We start from the raw sequence: 20606 nt of genomic DNA, 5'->3' as shown, positions 1-20606 counted from the left end.
GGTAAGTAGGAACCGGACCAAGCACGGTGGGGAGGCCGGGACAGCATGGCCACAGGTAGAGAAGTACCAATCTCAGACCTCAGTGTGTGTGGTAAAGAGACTCCGAGACTGGGTGGGATATAACGAGACAGGACAGGCTTTGGCGAGATAGGGCGGGATATTGCCCCGGCAGCCAGCAACCCAATTCATCGCCTCCTACGTCTCCTTGACATACCGTGCAGGAACGCACACACCGTCACACGTTTTCATAGCACTGGACACTAGGGATATTATTTACCAGGCTGCCATACTCTAGAAGGGATTTCCAGCAAAGCAAGCTTCATGAATCTGATGAAGAAAGAATAATTCAAGGAGAAACAGGCAACTTCCACCCCAACCCTTCCTTCCCCATCCAGGACATCCTTGTTGTGGGAAATCAGACTACAGACTCAAATTATATAGAAAGAAAGGCTTTGTGGTTTCACAAAACGACATGGGCAGCAAGCACTAAGGGTGAACCCTGATATCCACTGAGGGTTTCGGGTGATTATGACTGTGTGTGTGTGTGTGTGTGTGTGTGTTTGTGTGTATTCATCAATTGTGACAAAGGTCCCCTTTGGTGTAGGATGTGCATGCGGCGGGGAGTGGGGGTGGGGGGAGTGGGGGGGTTCAGAGCAGCCTGTACATTCCACTCAATTTTGCTGTAAAACCTAAGACTGCTCTAAAAAAGAAAGACTATTAAGAACAAACACTGCATGGCAGGCAGGAAGGGAATACTCACCCGGCTACTTAACACATGAAGTTTACAGACTTTCCTTTGTGTGAAACCACCATCTAAAGCCGTCTCTGAGGAGCGCTGTGTGAGTGCAGGAAGAAGAGACCTCTGAACATGAAGGCGAGCCTTGCAGTCCTGAGTTAGCAAACTTCAACAAAGCTGTATCTAAAAAAAAATTTAAAAAAAATGCTGACAGTCCCGGCTGGATAGCTGGGTTGATTAGAGCATCACCCCAAAGCGCATAGGCTGCTGGTTCGATCCCATCAGGGCACATACAGGAACATGCCCATGTTTCTGTCTCTGTTTTTCTCTCTCCTTTCTCCCTCTTTCTTGCTAAAGTCAATAAATAAAAAAATTTTTTAAAACAGTTGCTGATATACACTTTTTAAAAGGGTCACAGTGTCCAATAAAACATCAAGAATCTTTTATTTGGGGAGGAAAGGGGAGGAGGGTACAAGGAGGATAAATGCTGATGGACGAAGACTTGAATTGGAGGATGAACGCACAACATAGTGTACAGAGATGTGTTGCAGAATTGGGCACTGCAACCTGTATCATTCTGTTAAACACTGCCACCCCAATAAATTCAATTAGTAATTCATTTCTGTTTTATTATTATTATTTTAGCGAGCAAGAGAGAGAGAGACAGACAGGGACAGACAAGTTGGAAGAGAGAGAGATGAGAAGCATCAGTGCTTTGTTGCAGCACCCTAGTTGTTCATTGGTTGCTTTCTCACATGTGCCTTGACTGGGGACTCCAGCAGAGTGAGTAACCCATTGCTCAAGCCAGCGACCTTGGACTCAAGCCAGTGATCTTTGGGCTTCAAGCCAGTGACCCTGGGGTCAGGTTGATGATCCCACGGTCAAGCCAGCGACCATGCATTCAAGCTGGTGAGCCCGTGCACAAGCCGGCAACTTCAGGGTTTCGAACCTGGTCCTCAGTGTCCCAGGTCAATGCTCTATCCATTGCACCACTGCCTGGTCAGGCTAATTAAGAAATTTAAAAAAAAGAATCATTTTGTTAAGGCTCCAGCTCTTCCCTTTTCCACTTGATGTTTTACATGGATGTGCAAATTTTTACCCCATGTCACCGATGCAGGACTTTTGCCAATGTCCTTCGCCCCTCCCAACCTGCCTGAGCACACAGCAGTTTGAGATCTGCTCTCTAGGGTGGCCGGGGCTACTTCACCGTCACCTCCTGTGTCCCCACTGCTACTCCCCAGTGCAGCCACTGTGGAATGTAATGAGGCCATATGGCCAGGAGATGTTTGCAGACAGTGAGCATTTATGGACAGACGCCAAGTCTGCAAAATGGGAACTGTATCTTCTTTCATAGACTATTAGGTTAACTTGTACAAAGTCCTTTCCCTCTCTGAGCCATTTCTTTACCTATAAAATATGTATATGTCAAAGTGCCTGACCAGGTGGTGGCGTAGTGGATAGAGTGTCAACCTGGGACACTGTGGACCCAGGTTTGAAACCTCAAGGTCGCTAGGGGCTTGAACGCAGGCTCATTCAGCTTGAGCGTGAGATCATAGACATGACCCCATGGTTGCTGGCTTGAGCCCAAGGTTGCTGGCTTGAGCAAGGAGTCACTGGTTCAACTGGAGCCCCCGGTCAAGGCACATATGAGAAAGTAATCAATGAACAACTAAGGTGCTGCAACTATGAGTTGATGATTCTCAGCTCCCTCCTTTTCTGTTTCTTACTAAAAAAAAAAAAAATACACACACATACACATCAAAGGACATGTATCCAGAATATATCAAGAACTTTGAAACTCAATAATAGGAAAAATGGCTAAAATATGTAAACAGATACTTCATCAAAGAATATACAGATGTAGGTTTTATTACTAAGTTGGCTATAACAAAATGAATGAACTAAGTGGCTTTAAAAACAGAAATGTCCTTTTTCACAGTTCTGGAGACAAGAAGTCTGGGATCCGGGAGTCAGCAGAGCTGGCCCCCAGGGGCTGCAAGGGAGAATCAGCCCTGTCTCTCCCCCAGCCCTGGAGCTTTGCTGGATGTCTTGTGGGGAGGGGCTGGCTTATAGATTTCTGCCCTTATCTTCACACGGCATTCTCCCTGCATACACACACCTGGGTCTAAATTTATAAAAACAAGTCATATTGGTATTCACAGGCATAGGACTTTTCACCAACATCACAACTTTATCATCTGCAAAGACCCTATTTCTAACTAAGGTCTCATTGTGGGAGTTGGAAGGTTCATGGGGGAGAGACACAATTCAACCCAACAAAGATGTCAAATAAAAATATGACAAAATAGTCTGCACATTGTTAGTCATTAGGGAAATGTCCCTGAATTGGAAATGAAGTTGCTAACTTCCTCTGTCTCCTGATAACACTCTCCACTCCTTAGAGCGTATGTGGGCGTTAGTGATGGAAAAAGACAGTGATGATGATGATGAAAGTGCATGTTTGAGACATGAGGTACCACTTCCATGTCTCCTGTGTGGCTCAGCTGCATGAGGGTAACGTAGTCTCAAAGTTACTGTAAATGATTGATTTTTAAATTTTTTTTTAACTATTACTATCTTTTTTATTTCCAAGTGAGAGGAGGGGAGTTAGAGAGACAGACTCCTGCATGCACCCCGATTGGGATCCACCCAGCAACCCCTGTCTGGAGCTGATGCTCTGCTTATCTGGGGCTGTGTTCACAACCGAGCTATTTTTAGTGCCTGAGGCAGAGGCGCAACAGAGCCATCCTCAGAGCCCAGGGCTGATGCGCTGGAACCAACCGAGCCATGGCTGTGGGAGGAGAAGAAATAAGGAGAGAAAGAAGAGGAGGAGGTGGGGTAGAAAAGCACATGGTCGCCTCTTCTGTGTGCCCTGACCAGTACTTGAACCTGGGACATCCACACGCCAGGCAAACGCTCTACCACCGAGCCAACTGGCCAGGGCTGATTTTTGTTTTTAATTAAGTGACCTTGGAAACTCCAAAACCTTTGGCGAATGAAGAGAAATCTCACTTCCAAGACCATGACTCAAAGCTACAAAAGACATAACACAAATAAGCCCCTGGCATTTATAAGGACGCCACTGAATAGTCAGAGTAAATTTATTTCTGAATTACTTAAGGATCATGAAAGAGAAACATTACTCTTCTGTTTGAAGAAACGGCAGTGGAATACAGTACACAGGAATGGCCTTTGAAGGATAAGACAAAAAAATAGCAAATGGAAAACAGCAACTTTAAACACAAAGTGAATCAATTTAATAAGAAATTTTGTTAATAAGAAAAATATATGTCCCATGTCTTTATTACACACTGTACAAAATAAAATATTGCACCTTTAAGTCATATAAGTATATACAAAGCATATTTTACAAATGATCTCTTTTAATTTAAAAAAACCTTCAACAATCAAAGTGTTGATTGAGGATCAGTAACTCGTGGGCTGATGTGTGTCCTCGTCGCGTCCCCCGTCCATTCGCAGCCGCCACCCCCTCTACTTACAGTAGGTGCTCATCACAGTGTCAGCGAGGCTGAGGCGTGACAGGGGCCCCAGTGCCCGGAGCGTGGCATGTCCGCGGACATGGCCGAACGCACCGTCCACTTACGAGTGACCAGGGACGAGGTCCCACACAACCTGCTTCACATAACTTTGCTGCCAGGAGGTGGTAGGCAACCCGGGAACAGGCAGCTGGGACTGTGGGTGAGGGGGCAGGACTGCTTGCTTCGGGCTGTGTGACATCTAAGCCAGAGCCGGTGGAATGTAAGGGAAAGAGCCCAGAACAGAATCAGCTCGAGAACCGACGGTTGAAGCCCTGGCCAGATAGCTCGGCTGGTGGCAGCGTCGTCCCAGAGCGCAGAGGTTGCCGGTTTAATTCTCTGGTCTGGGCACATACAGGAGCAGCTTGATGTTCCTGTCTGTCTCTCCCTGCCTCTCTCTCTCTCAAAAAAAAAAAATGAAAAGAGCTAACAGTTGTCAGCTAGCTTCGACTCCTTCAGCACCAACACTGACTCCCAAACTGGTCCCCCTGACACTGTCACTAATACTGACGTGGCCCAGTCTAAATGCAGCCCACCTCTGACCTAACCTGGCCCTGACCCTAAGTCCAAAGCCTTACCCCTAATTTGACATCCATGCTCACCTAACCCAATCCTAAAACGCAACTAACCGGAAACGTATTTACCAAACCCTAACCCTAACTTCCTAACTGTAACTTCCGGCCTGACCCTCATTCACTTTGGATTTACTGAAAAAAAAAAAAAAAATCAGTTCAATTTAAAACAATTATTTACTATAAACAATTTGTTTTCAATTACCATGCTTCATATTTAGATTGTTTTCTTAAAATTTTTTCAAAATAAAAATCCTTAGGAATACAACTTTATGCATAAATTAGGTCTCCTTATAAGGCTCTGACTTTGGGTACAAGAAAATAGTGCTTAGAAAAAGTTTCATTCACAGCTCTTAAAGCACTGAATACACTTCAAAACCAGCAGGAAAGGTTAACTTTTCCTCTCATTTAATTTCCAAGATGCCTTGTTTGGTCAAAGATATTTTTCTGGAATTGTGAAAATGACAGAGACATCTTTTTGTGCCCAGGGTTCTTTAAGAGCAAGGACGAGATGTTATCCCCCCCCCTTCCATCCTTGGACCAGTGAGTGTTACAAGCCAGGGTGACTGTCTCTGTTTCACAGACTAAATTTAAGGATCCATAAAAATGCCCATTAGTGCCAACCTATTAACGGCTCCTAGCCAGAGCTTCTAAGATCTAAATGTCTTAGAAACCCGCTGAGAGCCTAAGAGTCGAGAGAAGAGGAAGCCATCCATTGCTGTGTTTCCCACGTCTTCAGGGAGTCCTACGCTAGGCTAGTCTACAAATCACAGGAAGCAGCAGCAGCACGTGACATCGCATGAGTGACCTTGGTAGGCGCCTGATTTAGAAGGACACAATGAGGTCCCAAGTGCCTTGGCCTGCCGGCGAGGGGGTTTAGGTTAGTCCCGGAACCTATCATTTAACAGAGCTGGAATTAGAAACTGGCCACGGGGAAATGGCAGTCAGAGTTTTAACAGCGGTGACGGCCCATCAACCTGTGTCTGACTGCGGAATTCGGAGTGTTTGGAAGACACACGTGTTTTTGAATCAGCTACACGGGGAGGAGAGAGCTCTGACGTTTGTGTGTCAGCTTCACAGCAGCGCCCTGGCCCCTCCGACGGTTCACCCTGCGCGGCAGGACCGGCAGCACCTCTGCCCGTAGAGGTCCAGCGAACACAAGTTCAGATGCTTCACAAACGTACAGTAGTAAGTTGTGTCTGTGCAGTTTCCTGTAAACAAAGCAACAAAAACCCATACGCATTAACGCACATCCGGTTAGAGAATCAGTGAAAGATCATTTGATTATTTTTCTGAAAAGCATAACTCGAGATCACAGAGTGACAAGAAGGAACTAGGCGGGGCCGGGCACCGGGCAGCGCCCGCAGGGGGCAGGAGGCGCACAGGGCTCACTTCTCAGGGAGGCCCGGCAGCTTGTCACTGTTCTCCGGGGACCTCACAGCCCTTCTGGTCCGTGCTGCTCTGGCCGAGCTGTGGTGCTTGGCTTTTGGAGGGTCATGGACCCCTTGTAAAACTTAATGCAAGCTATGGACCTTCCCCCAAGAAAAATTCATATGCGATTAAGTTATCCATATAAGTTCAGAACGTTTGCTGCCTGCTCAACCCCACCGTGAGTCCCTGGCTGAGGAATGAGTCTAGCAGGTACGGAGGAGTCAGTGCAGAGGCTGCCCATGACTGTTAGAGGGCAGTGACCAGTGTCCCCGACAGCCTTCTGATCCAAATACTCTATCTCTAAAGAACACTGAGTTGTACCCACACACAAACGAGGCGTCTCCTAATGACCCCGACTCCACACCCTGTCCTGCCTGAGCCCTCAGACATGACACCGACAAGGTAGGCACCGTGATGGTCTGGTTTGAACAGGGTTTGAGGGCAGTGTGATACCTGGGAGGGGTACATACTGTCACAGGAGGGCCCGGCACAGTGCTGCCAGGAGGCTGGTTTCTTTGTCTGCAGACAGTGCCTCTCGGCCACCGGTCTGCAGCTCCTCGTGTGGACACAGTCCACCCTCCGGGACTGGAAGCCCCTCCCGCAGGCTGCCGTGCACGGCTTCCACGGGCCTGCCCGCCAGCACACATCAAAGGCCCCTGCCGAGCAGTTCCTCCCAAAGGCGGCTCTGGAGTGGAGAGAACGAAAAACGGGAAGAGGGAAAAGTGGGTGTCACTTCTTGGTAGGATCAAGCCTTTTACCGTACTCCATTTTCAACGTATTACAGGTTTGCCCTGGCCGGATAGTTCGGTTGGTTGGAGCATTGCCCTGTTTGTTGCACAAAGGTGGGGTTTCGGTCCCTGATCAGGGCACATACAGGGACAGACCAATGTTTCTGTCTGTCTCTCTCTCTCCTTCCTTTCTCTCTAAAATCAATCAATATATTTTAAAAAAATTTTATTTATTCATTTTTAGAGAGAGAGGAGAGAGGTAGAGAGGGAGAGAGAGAGAGAGAGAGAGAGAGAGAGAGAGAAGAGGGGAGGGGCAGGAAGCATGGACTCCAATATATGCCTTGACCGGGCAAGCCTGGGGTTTCAAAACCTGCGACCTCAGTGTTCCAGGTTGATACTTTATCCACTGCGCCACCACAGGTCAGGCACAAATCAATATATTTTGATAAAAAAAAAAAGAAAAATATATGACAGGTTTGACAATTAGGAGCCGATTTATCAGGAAACGGATTTGCGTTGTTCATGGCTGGTGATTATGCAAAGCAGTGGGACCATCACGACCACAAGGGAGGCAGCAGACACCATGTTTCCCCTGACTCCCAGCACCAAGTCAGGTAGCACACCACTGAAGACATGCTGTCCCCGTTAACTCGAGCAGATCCACTCAGGTGAGGAAGAGAAGGAAGACTCACAAAACACTTCAACCTTGTTAGCACGCTTGAAGTTTTGTTTACCTAAGCACCTGAAGTATATTCTGGTGTGAGTCTGAGTTTGTACATGAGCAATCTTGTTTGCTAAGAGAGATGCTCTTACATTTACATTGAGGCCATAGCGTAACTTGGAGTCAGACCTGACAAAGACCATTTGGGAAGAGGCATCTACCTTTAAAACAGAACAGGAAGTTAATGAATGCCCTCTGATTTTTTTTTTCCTTTTTCTTCTTTTTCGGAGTGAGAGGAGGGGAGATAGAGAGACGGACTGCCCTGCCCAGGATTCAACCAGCAACCCCTGTCTGGGGCCAATGTTCTGCCCATCAGGGGCTGATGCTAGCAAATAAGCTATTTTTAGCACCTGAAGTAGAGGCTCCACAGAGCCATTCTCAGTGCCCAGGACAATGTGCTCAAACCAATCAAGCAGTGAGCGAGAGAGAAGGTAGAAGGGGAGGGGAGAAACAGATGGTTGCTTCTCCTGCATGCCCTGACTGGGAATCAAACCTGGGACATCCACACACCAGGCCGACACTCTACTGCTGAGCCAACCAGCCAGGACCTACCCTCTGATTTTATTTATTTATTTATTTTTTCCTGAAGCTGGAAACGGGGAGAGGCAGTCAGACAGACTCCTGCATGCACCCGACCGGGATCTACCCGGCACGCTCACCAGGGGCCATGCTTTGCCCACCAGGGGGCGATGCTCTGCCCCTCCGGGGCATCGCTCTGCCGCGACCAGAGCCACTCTAGCGCCTGGGGCAGAGGCCAAGGAGCCATCCCCAGCGCCCGGGCCATCTTTGCTCCAATGGAGCCTTGGCTGCGGGAGGGGAAGAGAGAGACAGAGAGGAAAGCACGGCGGAGGAGTAGAGAAGCAAATGGGTGCTTCTCCTATGTGCCCTGGCCGGGAATCGAACCCGGGTCCCCCGCACGCCAGGCCGACGCTCTACCGCTGAGCCAACCAGCCAGGACCTACCCTCTGATTTTTTAAAAAGGTATTTACCCTAGAGGCACCTTAGTGAGGCCACTTGGGGGGTATGTGCCCTCATTCCCCAGGCCAGGGCTCCTGGGTAATATATTTGCACTACATGAGAATGTCTCCCCATCTAAAGACGACTGGGAAAGGACCCTCACTTGAGCTGCTTCAGTAACTCTTTCTCCCAAGAATCTGAAAGTTGCTAGAGTCTGGGGTAGTGGTGACTATATTCTGCCACACAAGCGAGAGAGGTAGGGAAAAAAATAATAACTATTCAGGAAGAATAAAGGATGGAGCAGAAACACACAGAGCTGTAAAAGTAAGGAGAGAAAAAAGTCCCACTGCCTGCTCCTGTCTTGGTTACTCTTCTTCCTGAGGTCTGATGGCATTCTCCCTCTGGATTCTTGGGACCTATCTGTATTGCCATAAAAGATTCCTTGTCAGGGCACATATTCTATAAAGAGTGTTGAAACCACACTGGTAATAAGGGAGAAAATTATGATGATCTCAATTAAGTACGTATTACACAGTTGGAAGCAATATCTTGATTGGCCAGTAGGGGGAGATACCATCAAAGGATTTACATAATATTGTCACAACAAATTGTTTATAGAATTTGTAAGGGGAGATTGGGGGGGGGGGGGGCTATTAGATGACTTCTGTTTTCCCCAGTGAGTATAAATCTAAAGCACCAAAACTTGAATTGCTTTGGATAAGGCAGAGACCGAATGCTCCTCAGCGGTCCCCCGACACAGAGTCCAGCTTTTCTACTAAAAATGTTCAAAGGTATCAAATTGTGCACAAGTGTTGGGTGGTCCAGTCTGCATATGAAATCTTCCACCCACTCTACATAAATCATTCTGAGCTGACGTTTATTGTCTCTAGCACCAAATACCTCAACTAACACAGCCACTTCTGCTTCGATGGAAGGCAGGGCAGGTGGGAAGTCAGAAGGAACCGTGGAGCTTCCTAAACGTAAACGGAGAGAGGGGCACAGGGAGCTACAGACCAACTGGAAGCTGAAGAGGCTGGTCACTGAGGGCTCAGCAAAAGAATGCAAGGTCTGTCCAGCAGATGGCGCCATGCTTTCCTGCACTGGAAATGGGGATGTCTGAGCTATGAGCTGAACACAGACTGGGTGCCAGCACTATGCCCACAACTAGGGCTCATGTGTTTTTCTACATAAAGCATGAAAGTAGAAACAGCAGCAGAAATCATACAGGAACCTTCTTCTACTAGTCTTTTCCTATTCCTCATTCCCATTCAGTACAGCTCCACCCCACCGCCAGTGACCCCTCTCCCCGTCTGCGCCACCAGGCACAACCACCCGCAGGCAGAAGATTCCAAGCCTGGCTGGTTATCACAAGTACGTGCGCAGCTTTAAAAAGATGTAGATTGCCAGGTTCCACTCCCAATGATATTGACTCATTAAATCTGAGTTTCCTTATTTTAAAGAAATTTCCCAGGTAATTCTGACTCTTGGCTAAGGTAGAAAACCACCACTTTGGGGAACAAGCTCTGTGTGTTCTCAAGTATTTCCTCAGGTCCTCATGTTGTCTTCTTGTCATCAGTGTTGGCCAGCTCTACCCTGACAATCCTCACACCCCCTGAGATAGCTCTACCCCCACAATCCTCACTCCCCCTGAGATAGCTCTACCCCCACAATCCTCACTCCCCCTGAGATAGCTCTATCCCCACAATCCTCACTCCCCCTGAGATAGCTCTACCCCGACAATCCTCACTCCCCCTGAGATAGCTCTACCCCGACAATCCTCACTCCCCCTGAGATAACTCTACCCCCACAATCCTCACTCCCCCTGAGATAGCTCTACCCCGACAATCCTCACTCCCCCTGAGATAGCTCTACCCCCACAATCCTCACTCCCCAAGATAACTCTACCCCCACAATCCTCACTCCCCCTGAGATAGCTCTACCCCCACAATCCTCATTCCCCCTGAGATAGCTCTACCCCCACAATCCTCACTCCCCCTGAGATAGCTCTACCTGACAATCCTCACTCCCCCTGAGATAACTCTACCCTGACAATCCTCACTCCCCCTGGGCCAGCTCTACCCCGACAATCCTCACTCCCCCTGAGATAGCTCTACCCCCACAATCCTCACTCCCCCTGGGCCAGCTCTGCCCCGACAATCCTCACTCCCCCTGAGATAGCTCTACCCCCACAATCCTCACTCCCCCTGGGCCAGCTCTACCCCGACAATCCTCACTCCCCCTGAGATAGCTCTACCCCGACAATCCTCACTCCCCCTGGGCCAGCTCTACCCCCACAATCCTCACTCCCCCTGAGATAGCTCTACCCCCACAATCCTCACTCCCCGTGGGCCAGCTCTACCCCCACAATCCTCACTCCCCCTGGGCCAGCTCTACCCCGACAATCCTCACTCCTCTCTTTTCAGTGGAGGCCACAGCTCCCAACCCTTCCCAGGACTATAGGGGAAGTGAGCAGACAGCCTGCTACCCCTGGCCACTCCTTATAAAACACCCTCTCCCATTTACTGAGGCCCTGCTGTGGCCACTGGGAGTGTCCAGCTGCCGGTGGAGCTCTGATACCCCACCTATCTTCAGCAAGCCAGCCAGCAGAAGAGGTCTGTGGGTAAAACAGGGTTAGAAAATTACAAACCCACAGTAGCTCTCTCAACTGCCTTAGTCCTTCCTGCACAAACCACCAGATATTTGAAGGAAACTAGCAGCATGAAAGAAAACACCAAGCTATCAGAGAGAACAGCCAGCCTTGGAGGAAGCAGAGATAACAGAAGAAATGAAAGGCAAGTTGACTCTCCCACTCACATCTCTTAAGAATTATTCTTCTATTATTTCTTTTAAAAATGTGCATCCTGGCCCTGGCTGGTTGGCTCAGTGGTAGAGCGCCGGCCTGGTATGCAGGAGTCCCAGGTTCGATTCCCGGCCAGGGCACACAGGAGAGGCGCCCATCTGCTTCTCCACTCCTCCCTCCCCCTCTCCTTCCTCTCTGTCTCTCTCTTCCCCTCCAGCAGCCGAGGCTCCATTGGAGCAAAGATGGCCCAGGTGCTGAGGATGGCTCTGTGGCTTCTGCCTCAGGCGCTAGAATGGCTCTGGTTGCAAAATAGTGACGCCCCAGATGGGCAGAGCATCGCCCCCTGGTGGGCATGCTGGGTGGATCCCGGTCGGGTGCATGCAGGAGTCTGTCTGACTGCCTCCCCGTTTCCAGCTTCGGAAAAATGAAAAAAAAAAAAAAAATAAATAAAAATGTGTATCCTTTCAGTTCCTTTCCGTATCTTCTTTTTCTAAAACCCCATTTAACCAGATATTTAACCACTTGATAGATCCTTCCACGTGTTTTATCTTCTCTTCTTCTCTTTTCTCTCCTTTCTTTTTCAGGTGAGATGAGGGGATTTAAAGAGACAGACTCCTTTTTTTTTTTTTTTTTTTTTTGTATTTTTCTGAAGCTGGAAACGGGGAGAGACAGTCAGACAGACTCCCGCATGCACCCGACCGGGATCCACCCGGCACGCCCACCAGGGGCGACGCTCTGCCCACCAGGGGGCGATGCTCTGCCCCTCCAGGGCGTCGCTCCGCCGAGACCAGAGCCACTCTAGCGCCTGGGGCAGAGGCCAAGGAGCCATCCCCAGCGCCTGGGCCATCTTTGCTCCAACGGAGCCTTGGCTGCGGGAGGGGAAGAGAGAGACAGAGAGGAAGGAGGGGGGAGTGGAGAAGCAAATGGGCGCTTCTCCTATGTGCCCTGGCCGGGAATCGAACCCGGGTCCCCCGCACGCCAGGCCAACGCTCTACCGCTGAGCCAACCGGCCAGGGTCCAGACTCCTTCTTGCGCCCTAACCAGTATCCACCCAGCAATCCCCATCTTGGGCCGATGCTCAAGTACCAAGCTATTTTTAGCACCTGAGGCTGACACGCTAATACCAACTGAGCCCAGGGCCATACTTATACCAATCAAGCCACTGGCTGTGGGAGGAAAAAAGGGAGAAAAGGGAGAGTGGGAAGAGAAGGGAAGCAAATGGTGGCTTCTTCTTTTTGCCCTGACCAGGAATCGAACCTATGATGTCCATATGTCGAGCCAATGCTCTATCCATTGAGCCACTGGCCAGAGCCATTTTGTCTTCTCTACTATAGTTTCTGCTCATTTTTGCCGCCATTGTGTAAAAAGTGCAGAGCACGTCCAAGGACCTGGAGGGCAATGTGGCTGAAACAGCGGCAGTGAGAGAGCGTGGTCCTGGGCGAGGCTGCGCCGGCAGGCGGGACTTGCCATGCAGTACTGGTACAGGCCACATGTGGCACTTGGGCAGTCTTCTTCCTCAGAGCAGGTGAAGCCTCTACAGTGATCTTAATCTAGCAGGAAGGTGGAGCGTGATGGGGGTGCAATCAGATCCACCTTTTGGAACAGATCCCTCAAGATGTCCCCATGATGAGTCAATGGAGACCAGTGGGTGTCTTGGCCAAAGGTGATGGTCAGAGAGATGGGAAAAAGTGAATGGGTTCCAGAAAAAAAAGTGCAAACAGCCAAAAGGCATTTAAAAAGTAAGTGGGAAAGTACAAATTACAGTAAGACATCATTTTTCATCCATCTGATTGGCAAAAATCTTTAAAAGACTGAAAAAAAATCTGTGTTATGTTGATGACAGAGGCAGAAGCTCTTACATATTGTTGGTATAGACATTTTGATGGTAATTTAGTATTAAAATGAGCATGACTGTCAATTCATTTCTCTAAAATCTATCCCATAAGAATATTAGCCTTTGGCCTGACCAGGTGGTGGCGCAGTGGATAGAGCATCAGACTGGGATGCAGAGGACCCAGGTTCGAGACCCCAAGGTCACCAGCTTAAGCGCGGGCTCATCTGGTTTGAGCAAAGCTCACCAGCTTGGACCCAAGGTCGCTGGCTTGAGCAAGGGGTTACTCGGTCTGCTGAAGGCCCGCGGTCAAGGCACATATGAAAAAGCAATCAATGAAAAACTAAGGTGTCGCAACGAAAAACTGATGATTGATGCTTCTCATCTCTCTCTGTTCTTGGCTGTCTGTCCCTATCTATCCCTCTCTCTCTTTCTGTCTCTGTAAAAAAAAAAAAAAAATTAGCCTTTGGTCCTGGCCTGGTAGTTCAGTTGGTTACAGCATCATCCCACTAAGTCAAGGTTGCAGGTTCGAACCCCAGTCAGGGCACACACAAGAATCAAGCAATGAATGTATAAATAAGTGGAACAACAAATCAATTTCCCACTCTCTCCTCCTTGCTCTCTCTCTAAAATCAATTTTAAAAAATATTAGCTTTTGTGTATAAAGATATATGTTACAGATGTTTACTGAAGTATTTGTTCGTAATAGCAAAAAATTTCAAACAATCAAATATCCATAGCAATGGAATGAGATGATACTGACTACTATTAAAAGAACAAACTGAAACCTGACTGGTGGTGCTGTAGTGGACGATGTGTCCACCTGGGATGCTGAGGTCCCAGGTTCAAACCCCGAGGTTGTCAGCTTGAGTGTGGGCTCATCTGGTTTGAGCGCAGGGTCAACATGATCCCATGGTCACTGGCTTGAGCCCAAGGTCACTGGCTTGAGTCCAAGGTCGCTGGCTTGAGCAAGGGATCACTGCCTTAGCTGCAGCCCCCGGGGTCAAGGCACGTATGAGAAGCAATCAGTGAACAACTAAGGTGCTGCAACTATGAGTTGGTGCTTCTCATCTCTCTCCCTTTCTGTCTCTCTCTCTCTCTCTCTCTCTCCCTCTTTCTCTCTCTCATTTAAAAACAAAAAAATAAACTGAATCTTATCTATTAAGATGGAGAAAATGTTTATAATGTATTGATAAGTAAAAGAGGCAACTTCCCAAAAAATGTCTGCTATGTTAAAAAGAAAGCTCAAACCATGGAGGGGTTTGTGTTGTAAATACATCTTTGAGAACGCAACAGAAAACATCTGGATGGCACATATCAATCTGTGTGTGGTCTCTATCTTCTCAGCAAAATAGGAAACGAGATTGTGGAGAATGAGGGCAGCTGTTCCAAACATTTTCCATTGGAGGAGAAAGGCTCTGGTTTGAACTGTGTTGTGGGGAATGGGAAACGCAGTGGACTCCACGTTGCCAAACCTTACTGAAGGCCCAAACGGTAACCGAGCCAATTGTCAAGGTCATCTCGTTTTCTCCAAAAAGACTTGGGATGTGAAGGAGGAGCAAAGAGTGATATACGGAGCATCTTCTATGACACAGGCTGCTCAGGCTAACTAATCAAAACCTCCCAACCATAACTTCACAAAATTCCCCGTTTTGCAGAATAGGAAGTCGGTAGTCCAAGGTCACAGGTTAAGAGAAAGCTGAAAGACCCAGGACTGTTAGCTCAGTGCACAGAGTGTCAGCCTGGGGCGTGGATGTCCTGGGTTCCACCCTTGGTCAGGGCACATAGGAGAAGCGACCATCTGTTTCTCTTCCCCTCCCTCTTCCCCTTTTCCTCTCCCCACCTCCCACAGCCAGTGGCTTGATTGGTTCAAGCTCTGGCCTTGGGCACTGAGGATAGCTCGGTTGATTTGAGCATCGGCCCAAGATGGGGGTTGCTGGTGGATCCCAGTCAGAGCACATGCAGGAGTCTGTCTATCACCACTCCTCTCACTTAAGAAAAAACAAAATGAGAACTCTATTTTTTTTTCTTTCTTTTTTTTTTTTTTTTTTTGTTTCTGAAGCTGGAAACAGGGAGAGACAGTCAGACAGACTCCCGCATGCGCCCAACCGGGATCCACCCGGCACGCCCACCAGGGGTGACGCTCTGCCCACCAGGGGGCGTGGCTCTGCCGCAACCAGAGCCACTCTAGCGCCTGGGGCAGAGGCCAAGGAGCCACCCCCAGTGCCTGGGCCATCTTTGCTCCAATGGAGCCTTGGCTGGGGAAGGGGAAGAGAGAGACAGAGAGGAAGGGGGGGGGGGTGGAGAAGCAAATGGGCGCTTCTCCTATGTGCCCTGGCCAGGAATCGAACCCGGGTCCCCCGCACGCCAGGCCGACGCTCTACCGCTGAGCCAACCAGCCAGGGCCAAAATGAGAACTCTAAATTGCCTCCTCAGTGTGCCCGCTGGGCTCTTTCCTCACGTTCCCTGGCTGGGGCACACTCCTCTGAAACACTGGTGCCCCCAGCTAGAAGGAGCCTGGGCATCAGGGAGATTTCATGAAGCACAGCTCTTTACCCCCAAACCATCAATCAGCTCAGACTTTCATACAAGAGAACTCCTTACTTATTTAAGACCCTTAAACTCCTACCTTGTTTAAGACCCTTAACAAAATAAATTTATTTTATTCTCTACTATACCACTGTGCTAATATCCTATCAAATCAGTTTCTAAACAGAGGAATAAAGTGGTCCATTGAACACATTAGGAGATTGACTCTGTAAACCTAACTGAAATATTATGAGGCTTGAGCAACTTTGCATATTGAGCAAAAAAAAAAAAAATCTGTCTATTCCCAGTGCTCCTTTTATTTTCCCTTTGGGGTGTCTCTATATGTTCAACATCCAAATAATGTGTAATTAGCAAGAGCATACATTCATTCCGATATTGGTATAATGTGTACTATTGAGGATGGCACTACAAGAAATTATAGTTTGCTAGGAACTGTCAATTAGGAGAGGTGGTTGACAGGGTGTCACAGTCACTGAGGAGGGGGCAGGAGGGTCATGCGCTGCCCCGGGGGCCCTGGGGGAAGGGCTCGTACCTCCTGCTGTCCTCGCAGCCTGAGTCAGAGCTGTTGTGCTGACAGGTGACGGGATGCTGCTGTGTCCTCGTGGCACGACCCAGGCAATGTCCGGGACACTGGAGCAGAAGAAGCACACCACAGCGTCATGACCTTGGGAGCTCATGCGTGCTGTCCAGGCCAGAAAGAGAGGTCTCACCCAAACCACCCAACACCACCTTGTCCTTGAACTTCCGGCCTCCCGAACTGGATGAAAATAAATTTCTGCTGTTTAAGGCACTCAATCTGTGCTATTTTTCTACAGTAATCCTAGCAGACTAATACAGATTGCTACGCATTGCTTTAATTTCTTTTTTCAAATATTGTTATAGTATTATTTACGGTGGGGTGTGGGTTCTGCACCTGTGCCCACGTCACTAGTGGTCCTGGCTGCTTTACGTGAAGCCTGCTCTCACCGGCTTGTCCAGACCGGGACCTGGGAGCTCCTGGAGCCAAAGGTCCCGACCTCAGTTTACCTTTGTATTAAAAGCCAGAGACACTGTGACTTCCAAATGTAAACCTTGACTTTAGATATATATGTTCATTTTAGAGACCAATCAGATTTTCTCCCCAAATTAAAAAAAAAAATGTAATAGATAATTTCACCTACATGTAGAATCTAAAGAAGAAAACAAACAAAATGGAAACAGACTCATAGGTACCGAGAGCAGACTGATGGTTGCCGGGGGCGGGAGGGGGTGCCGGGTGGAAAAGGTGAAGGGTGAAGTCCAAATCGGCAGTTACAGAACAGTCATGAGGATGTGAAGCACAGCTAGGGCAGGGGTCCCCAAACTTTTTACACACAGGGCCAGTTCACTGTCCCTCAGACCGTTGGAGGGCTGGACTATAAAAAAAACTATGAATAAATCCCTATGCACACTGCACATATCTTATTTTAAAGTAAAAAAAACCAGAACGGGAACAAATATAATATTTAAATTAAAGAACAAGTAAATTTAAATCAACAAACTGACCAGTATTTCAATGGGAACTATGCTCCTCTCACTGACCACCGATGAAAAAGGTGTCCCTTCCGGAAGTGCTGTGGGGGCTGGATAAATGGCCTCAGGGGGCCACATGCGGCCCGCGGGCCATAGTTTGGGGACCCCTGGCCTAGGGAATGTCGTCAGTAATATTGTGATAACTATGTGTGGTGTCAGGTGGGCACTGAAAATACTGGGCCATCACTTTCTAAGTACGGAGGTCCTCGGGTTACAACAGTATTGACATACGACGTTTCGAGTTTAAGACACTCACTCCCATAAAAACTTAAAAAAGTTGAGACATGAGTGTTTCGGCTTATGCTGTGAGCATCGTACTGAAGGACTACATGGGCGAACTAGTTTGGCTGCATGTGGTGGGAGAACACACGTTCTTTTTCTGCGGCTTAGTGTGTCTTTATGTTCTAGACGGTGATTTGACAACTGTGGTAGGATAGGTAAGTGACTCAGGCGAGGGTGTGTTTCTACTGATACCAAAATTCGGGTACGTCACTGTTGGGGAAACAAAACTGTGTTATAACCAGAGGACCCCCCTGTATATGATTGTCTAATCACTATACTGCTACTCTCCTGAAACTAAATACAAAACAATAGTGAATGTAAACTGTAATTGAAAAATAAAAATGTAAAACATTGATCAGAAAGAAAGAGATGACTATAGTCCTGTCAAAACACAACCTTCGTGACATTACCTGGCCCCCTGGTTCGACCACACACGGGTGGCCGGAACACGACCCTCTCCCTGGAGGCCTGCCTTTGGGGTCGCACGCGGTCGCCGGCATCACCCGCACGCTGCCGCTGGCTTGCATGCGTTTGCAGGTCACTCGCCGGATGCGGAATCCTTTACCGCAGGACGCAGAGCACTCCGACCAGGAGCTTGTGAACCACCTGGGGACAAAAACTACAGGAGCTTAGAAGGACGGGTATGCCAGGCCAGTGTCTCATTTCGGGGGGTGACTGTCCATGCCTCTTCCCCGGGAAGGACCAACAACATGGGTGATGCCCGGCCTCACTCTCACACTTCCCTTTACTCAGGGAAGCAACAGAGTCACCACGTAGAGACCTACCGGGTGGGGTAGAGCCGTCTGCAAGTATGTAAGACCTCAGAGGGCAGAGTGAGGGCAGAATTAGGTGAAGATGTCCAAAGGGTAGATTTCAATTCATTGAAACCAAAGGGGAAAAACATTTTGACAACATGTATTGCTGTTTGCTCTGAGATATTCTCATGTTCTTCTCGATCTTTTTTGTTGTTGTTGTTGAGAGCGGCAGGGAGAGAGAGATACAAGAACATCAAGCTGCTCCTGTATGTGCCCTGACTGGGGAATCGAACCAGCAACCTCCACACTCTGGGATGACGCTCCAACTAACTGAGCTATCTGGCCAGGGCTAAATTTTTATTGATTTTTAGAGAGAAAGAGAGAGTATGGAGAGAGAGGGGAGGGAGAAGGGTAGCATTTGTTGTTCCACTCAGTCGTGCACTCATTGACTGCTTCTCGTGTGTGCCCAGACCGGGAATCGAACCCACAGGCTTGTTGTTTTGGGACAATGCTCTTAACTGACTGAGCTAATTGGCCAGGGTCCTCTTTCCACTCTTGTAGGGAAGAAAGAGGCATCCATAGGCTGAAAATCTTGGCTATGGCCACACAACTGACCAGCCAACAGGGCTGAAACTGGGTGCTAGATTTGTCTGACCCTAAAGGTCACACTTTCATGGTTACAGCTGACCGAACTTGGAATTAGAAACCTCTGAGACATTGAGTGCTCTGTCACTGAAAGTGTCGAGCTGTCCCAGGGACACTTGGAGTGAAGGTTCCCAGCCTGAAGTTCTCCAAGGGGACCATGGACATGGATGGGAAAGAATGACACCTTTTTTGTCGTGCAGATCTAAGAAATGGAGTATAAAAAAAAAAGAAATAGAGTATATTTCCTCCAATTATAAAAATGTAAGCCACAAAACACAGCAGTATTAGCAATACTTGTGATTCCAATACCAATAGATATTTTCACAGGATGTTAAAAGTAGGGGAGGTATCTCCAGATATCATCCGTAGTCATCGTCATTTCAAAATTAATGTGCAATGAGATCTTAGTAATAGTAATAAGGGTGTTAATAGAAGAGCAAATCAATTATGATATCACGCATTTTTTTTTTTTTTTACTATTTCAGTAACTGTATTCAATACAATCGGTTTCCTTTGTAATAAAATATATTTTATCTTGCAAACTTAAAAGCCCTTGTTCTGGGAAGGGGTCCACAGGCTTGCGAAGATCTCCTCCCATGCAGAGGAACCAGGGTTAGATGTTCTGGGAAGGGGTCCTCAGGCTTGCGAAGATCCCCTCCCATGCAGAGGAACCAGGGTTAGATGTTCTGGGAAGGGGTCCACAGGCTTGCGAAGACCCCCTCCCATGCAGAGGAACCAGGGTTAGATGTTCTGGGAAGGGGTCCACAGGCTTGCGAAGATCCCCTCCCATGCAGAGGAACCAGGGTTAGATGTTCTGGGAAGGGGTCCACAGGCTTGCGAAGACCCCCTCCCATGCAGAGGAACCAGGGTTAGATGTTCTGGGAAGGGGTCCACAGGCTTGCGAAGACCCCCTCCCATGCAGAGGAACCAGGGTTAGATGTTCTGGGAAGGGGTCCACAGGCTTGCGAAGATCCCCTCCCATGCAGAGGAACCAGGGTTCGATGTTCTGGGAAGGGGTCCACAGGCTTGCGAACACCCCCTCCCATGCAGAGGAACCAGGGTTAGATGTTCTGGGAAGGGGTCCACAGGCTTGCGAAGATCCCCTCCCATGCAGAGGAACCAGGGTTAGATGTTCTGGGAAGGGGTCCACAGGCTTGCAAAGATCCCCTCCCATGCAGAGGAACCAGGGTTCGATGTTCTGGGAAGGGGTCCACAGGCTTGCGAAGACCCCCTCCCATGCAGAGGAACCAGGGTTAGATGTTCTGGGAAGGGGTCCACAGGCTTGCGAAGATCCCCTCCCATGCAGAGGAACCAGGGTTAGATGTTCTGGGAAGGGGTCCACAGGCTTGCGAAGATCCCCTCCCATGCAGAGGAACCAGGGTTCGATGTTCTGGGAAGGGGTCCACAGGCTTGCGAAGACCCCCTCCCATGCAGAGGAACCAGGGTTAGATGTTCTGGGAAGGGGTCCACAGGCTTGCGAAGATCCCCTCCCATGCAGAGGAACCAGGGTT

General features: G+C 48.6%; 1 protein-coding gene across 1 annotated transcript in view; it reads right to left on the bottom strand.

Moving 5' to 3' along the window:
- Nucleotides 1–3986: 3986 nt before the first annotated feature.
- ADAMTSL3 (ADAMTS like 3) overlaps nucleotides 3987–20606 on the bottom strand; it is a 251753-nt gene continuing 235133 nt past the window's right edge. Inside the window, exons 26-29 of the mRNA XM_066355569.1 lie at nucleotides 18106–18301; nucleotides 16395–16492; nucleotides 6746–6960; nucleotides 3987–6055 (exon numbers count right to left, since the gene is read on the bottom strand). Of these exons, the coding sequence (XP_066211666.1) occupies nucleotides 5949–6055; nucleotides 6746–6960; nucleotides 16395–16492; nucleotides 18106–18301 (616 nt within the window). The 3' untranslated portion in view covers nucleotides 3987–5948. The remainder of the gene's footprint in view (nucleotides 6056–6745; nucleotides 6961–16394; nucleotides 16493–18105; nucleotides 18302–20606) is intronic.

This window comes from Saccopteryx leptura, chromosome 13, assembly GCF_036850995.1.
Source record: "Saccopteryx leptura isolate mSacLep1 chromosome 13, mSacLep1_pri_phased_curated, whole genome shotgun sequence".
NCBI lineage: Eukaryota > Metazoa > Chordata > Mammalia > Chiroptera > Emballonuridae > Saccopteryx > Saccopteryx leptura.
This window is presented reverse-complemented; position numbering and strand designations above follow the sequence as displayed.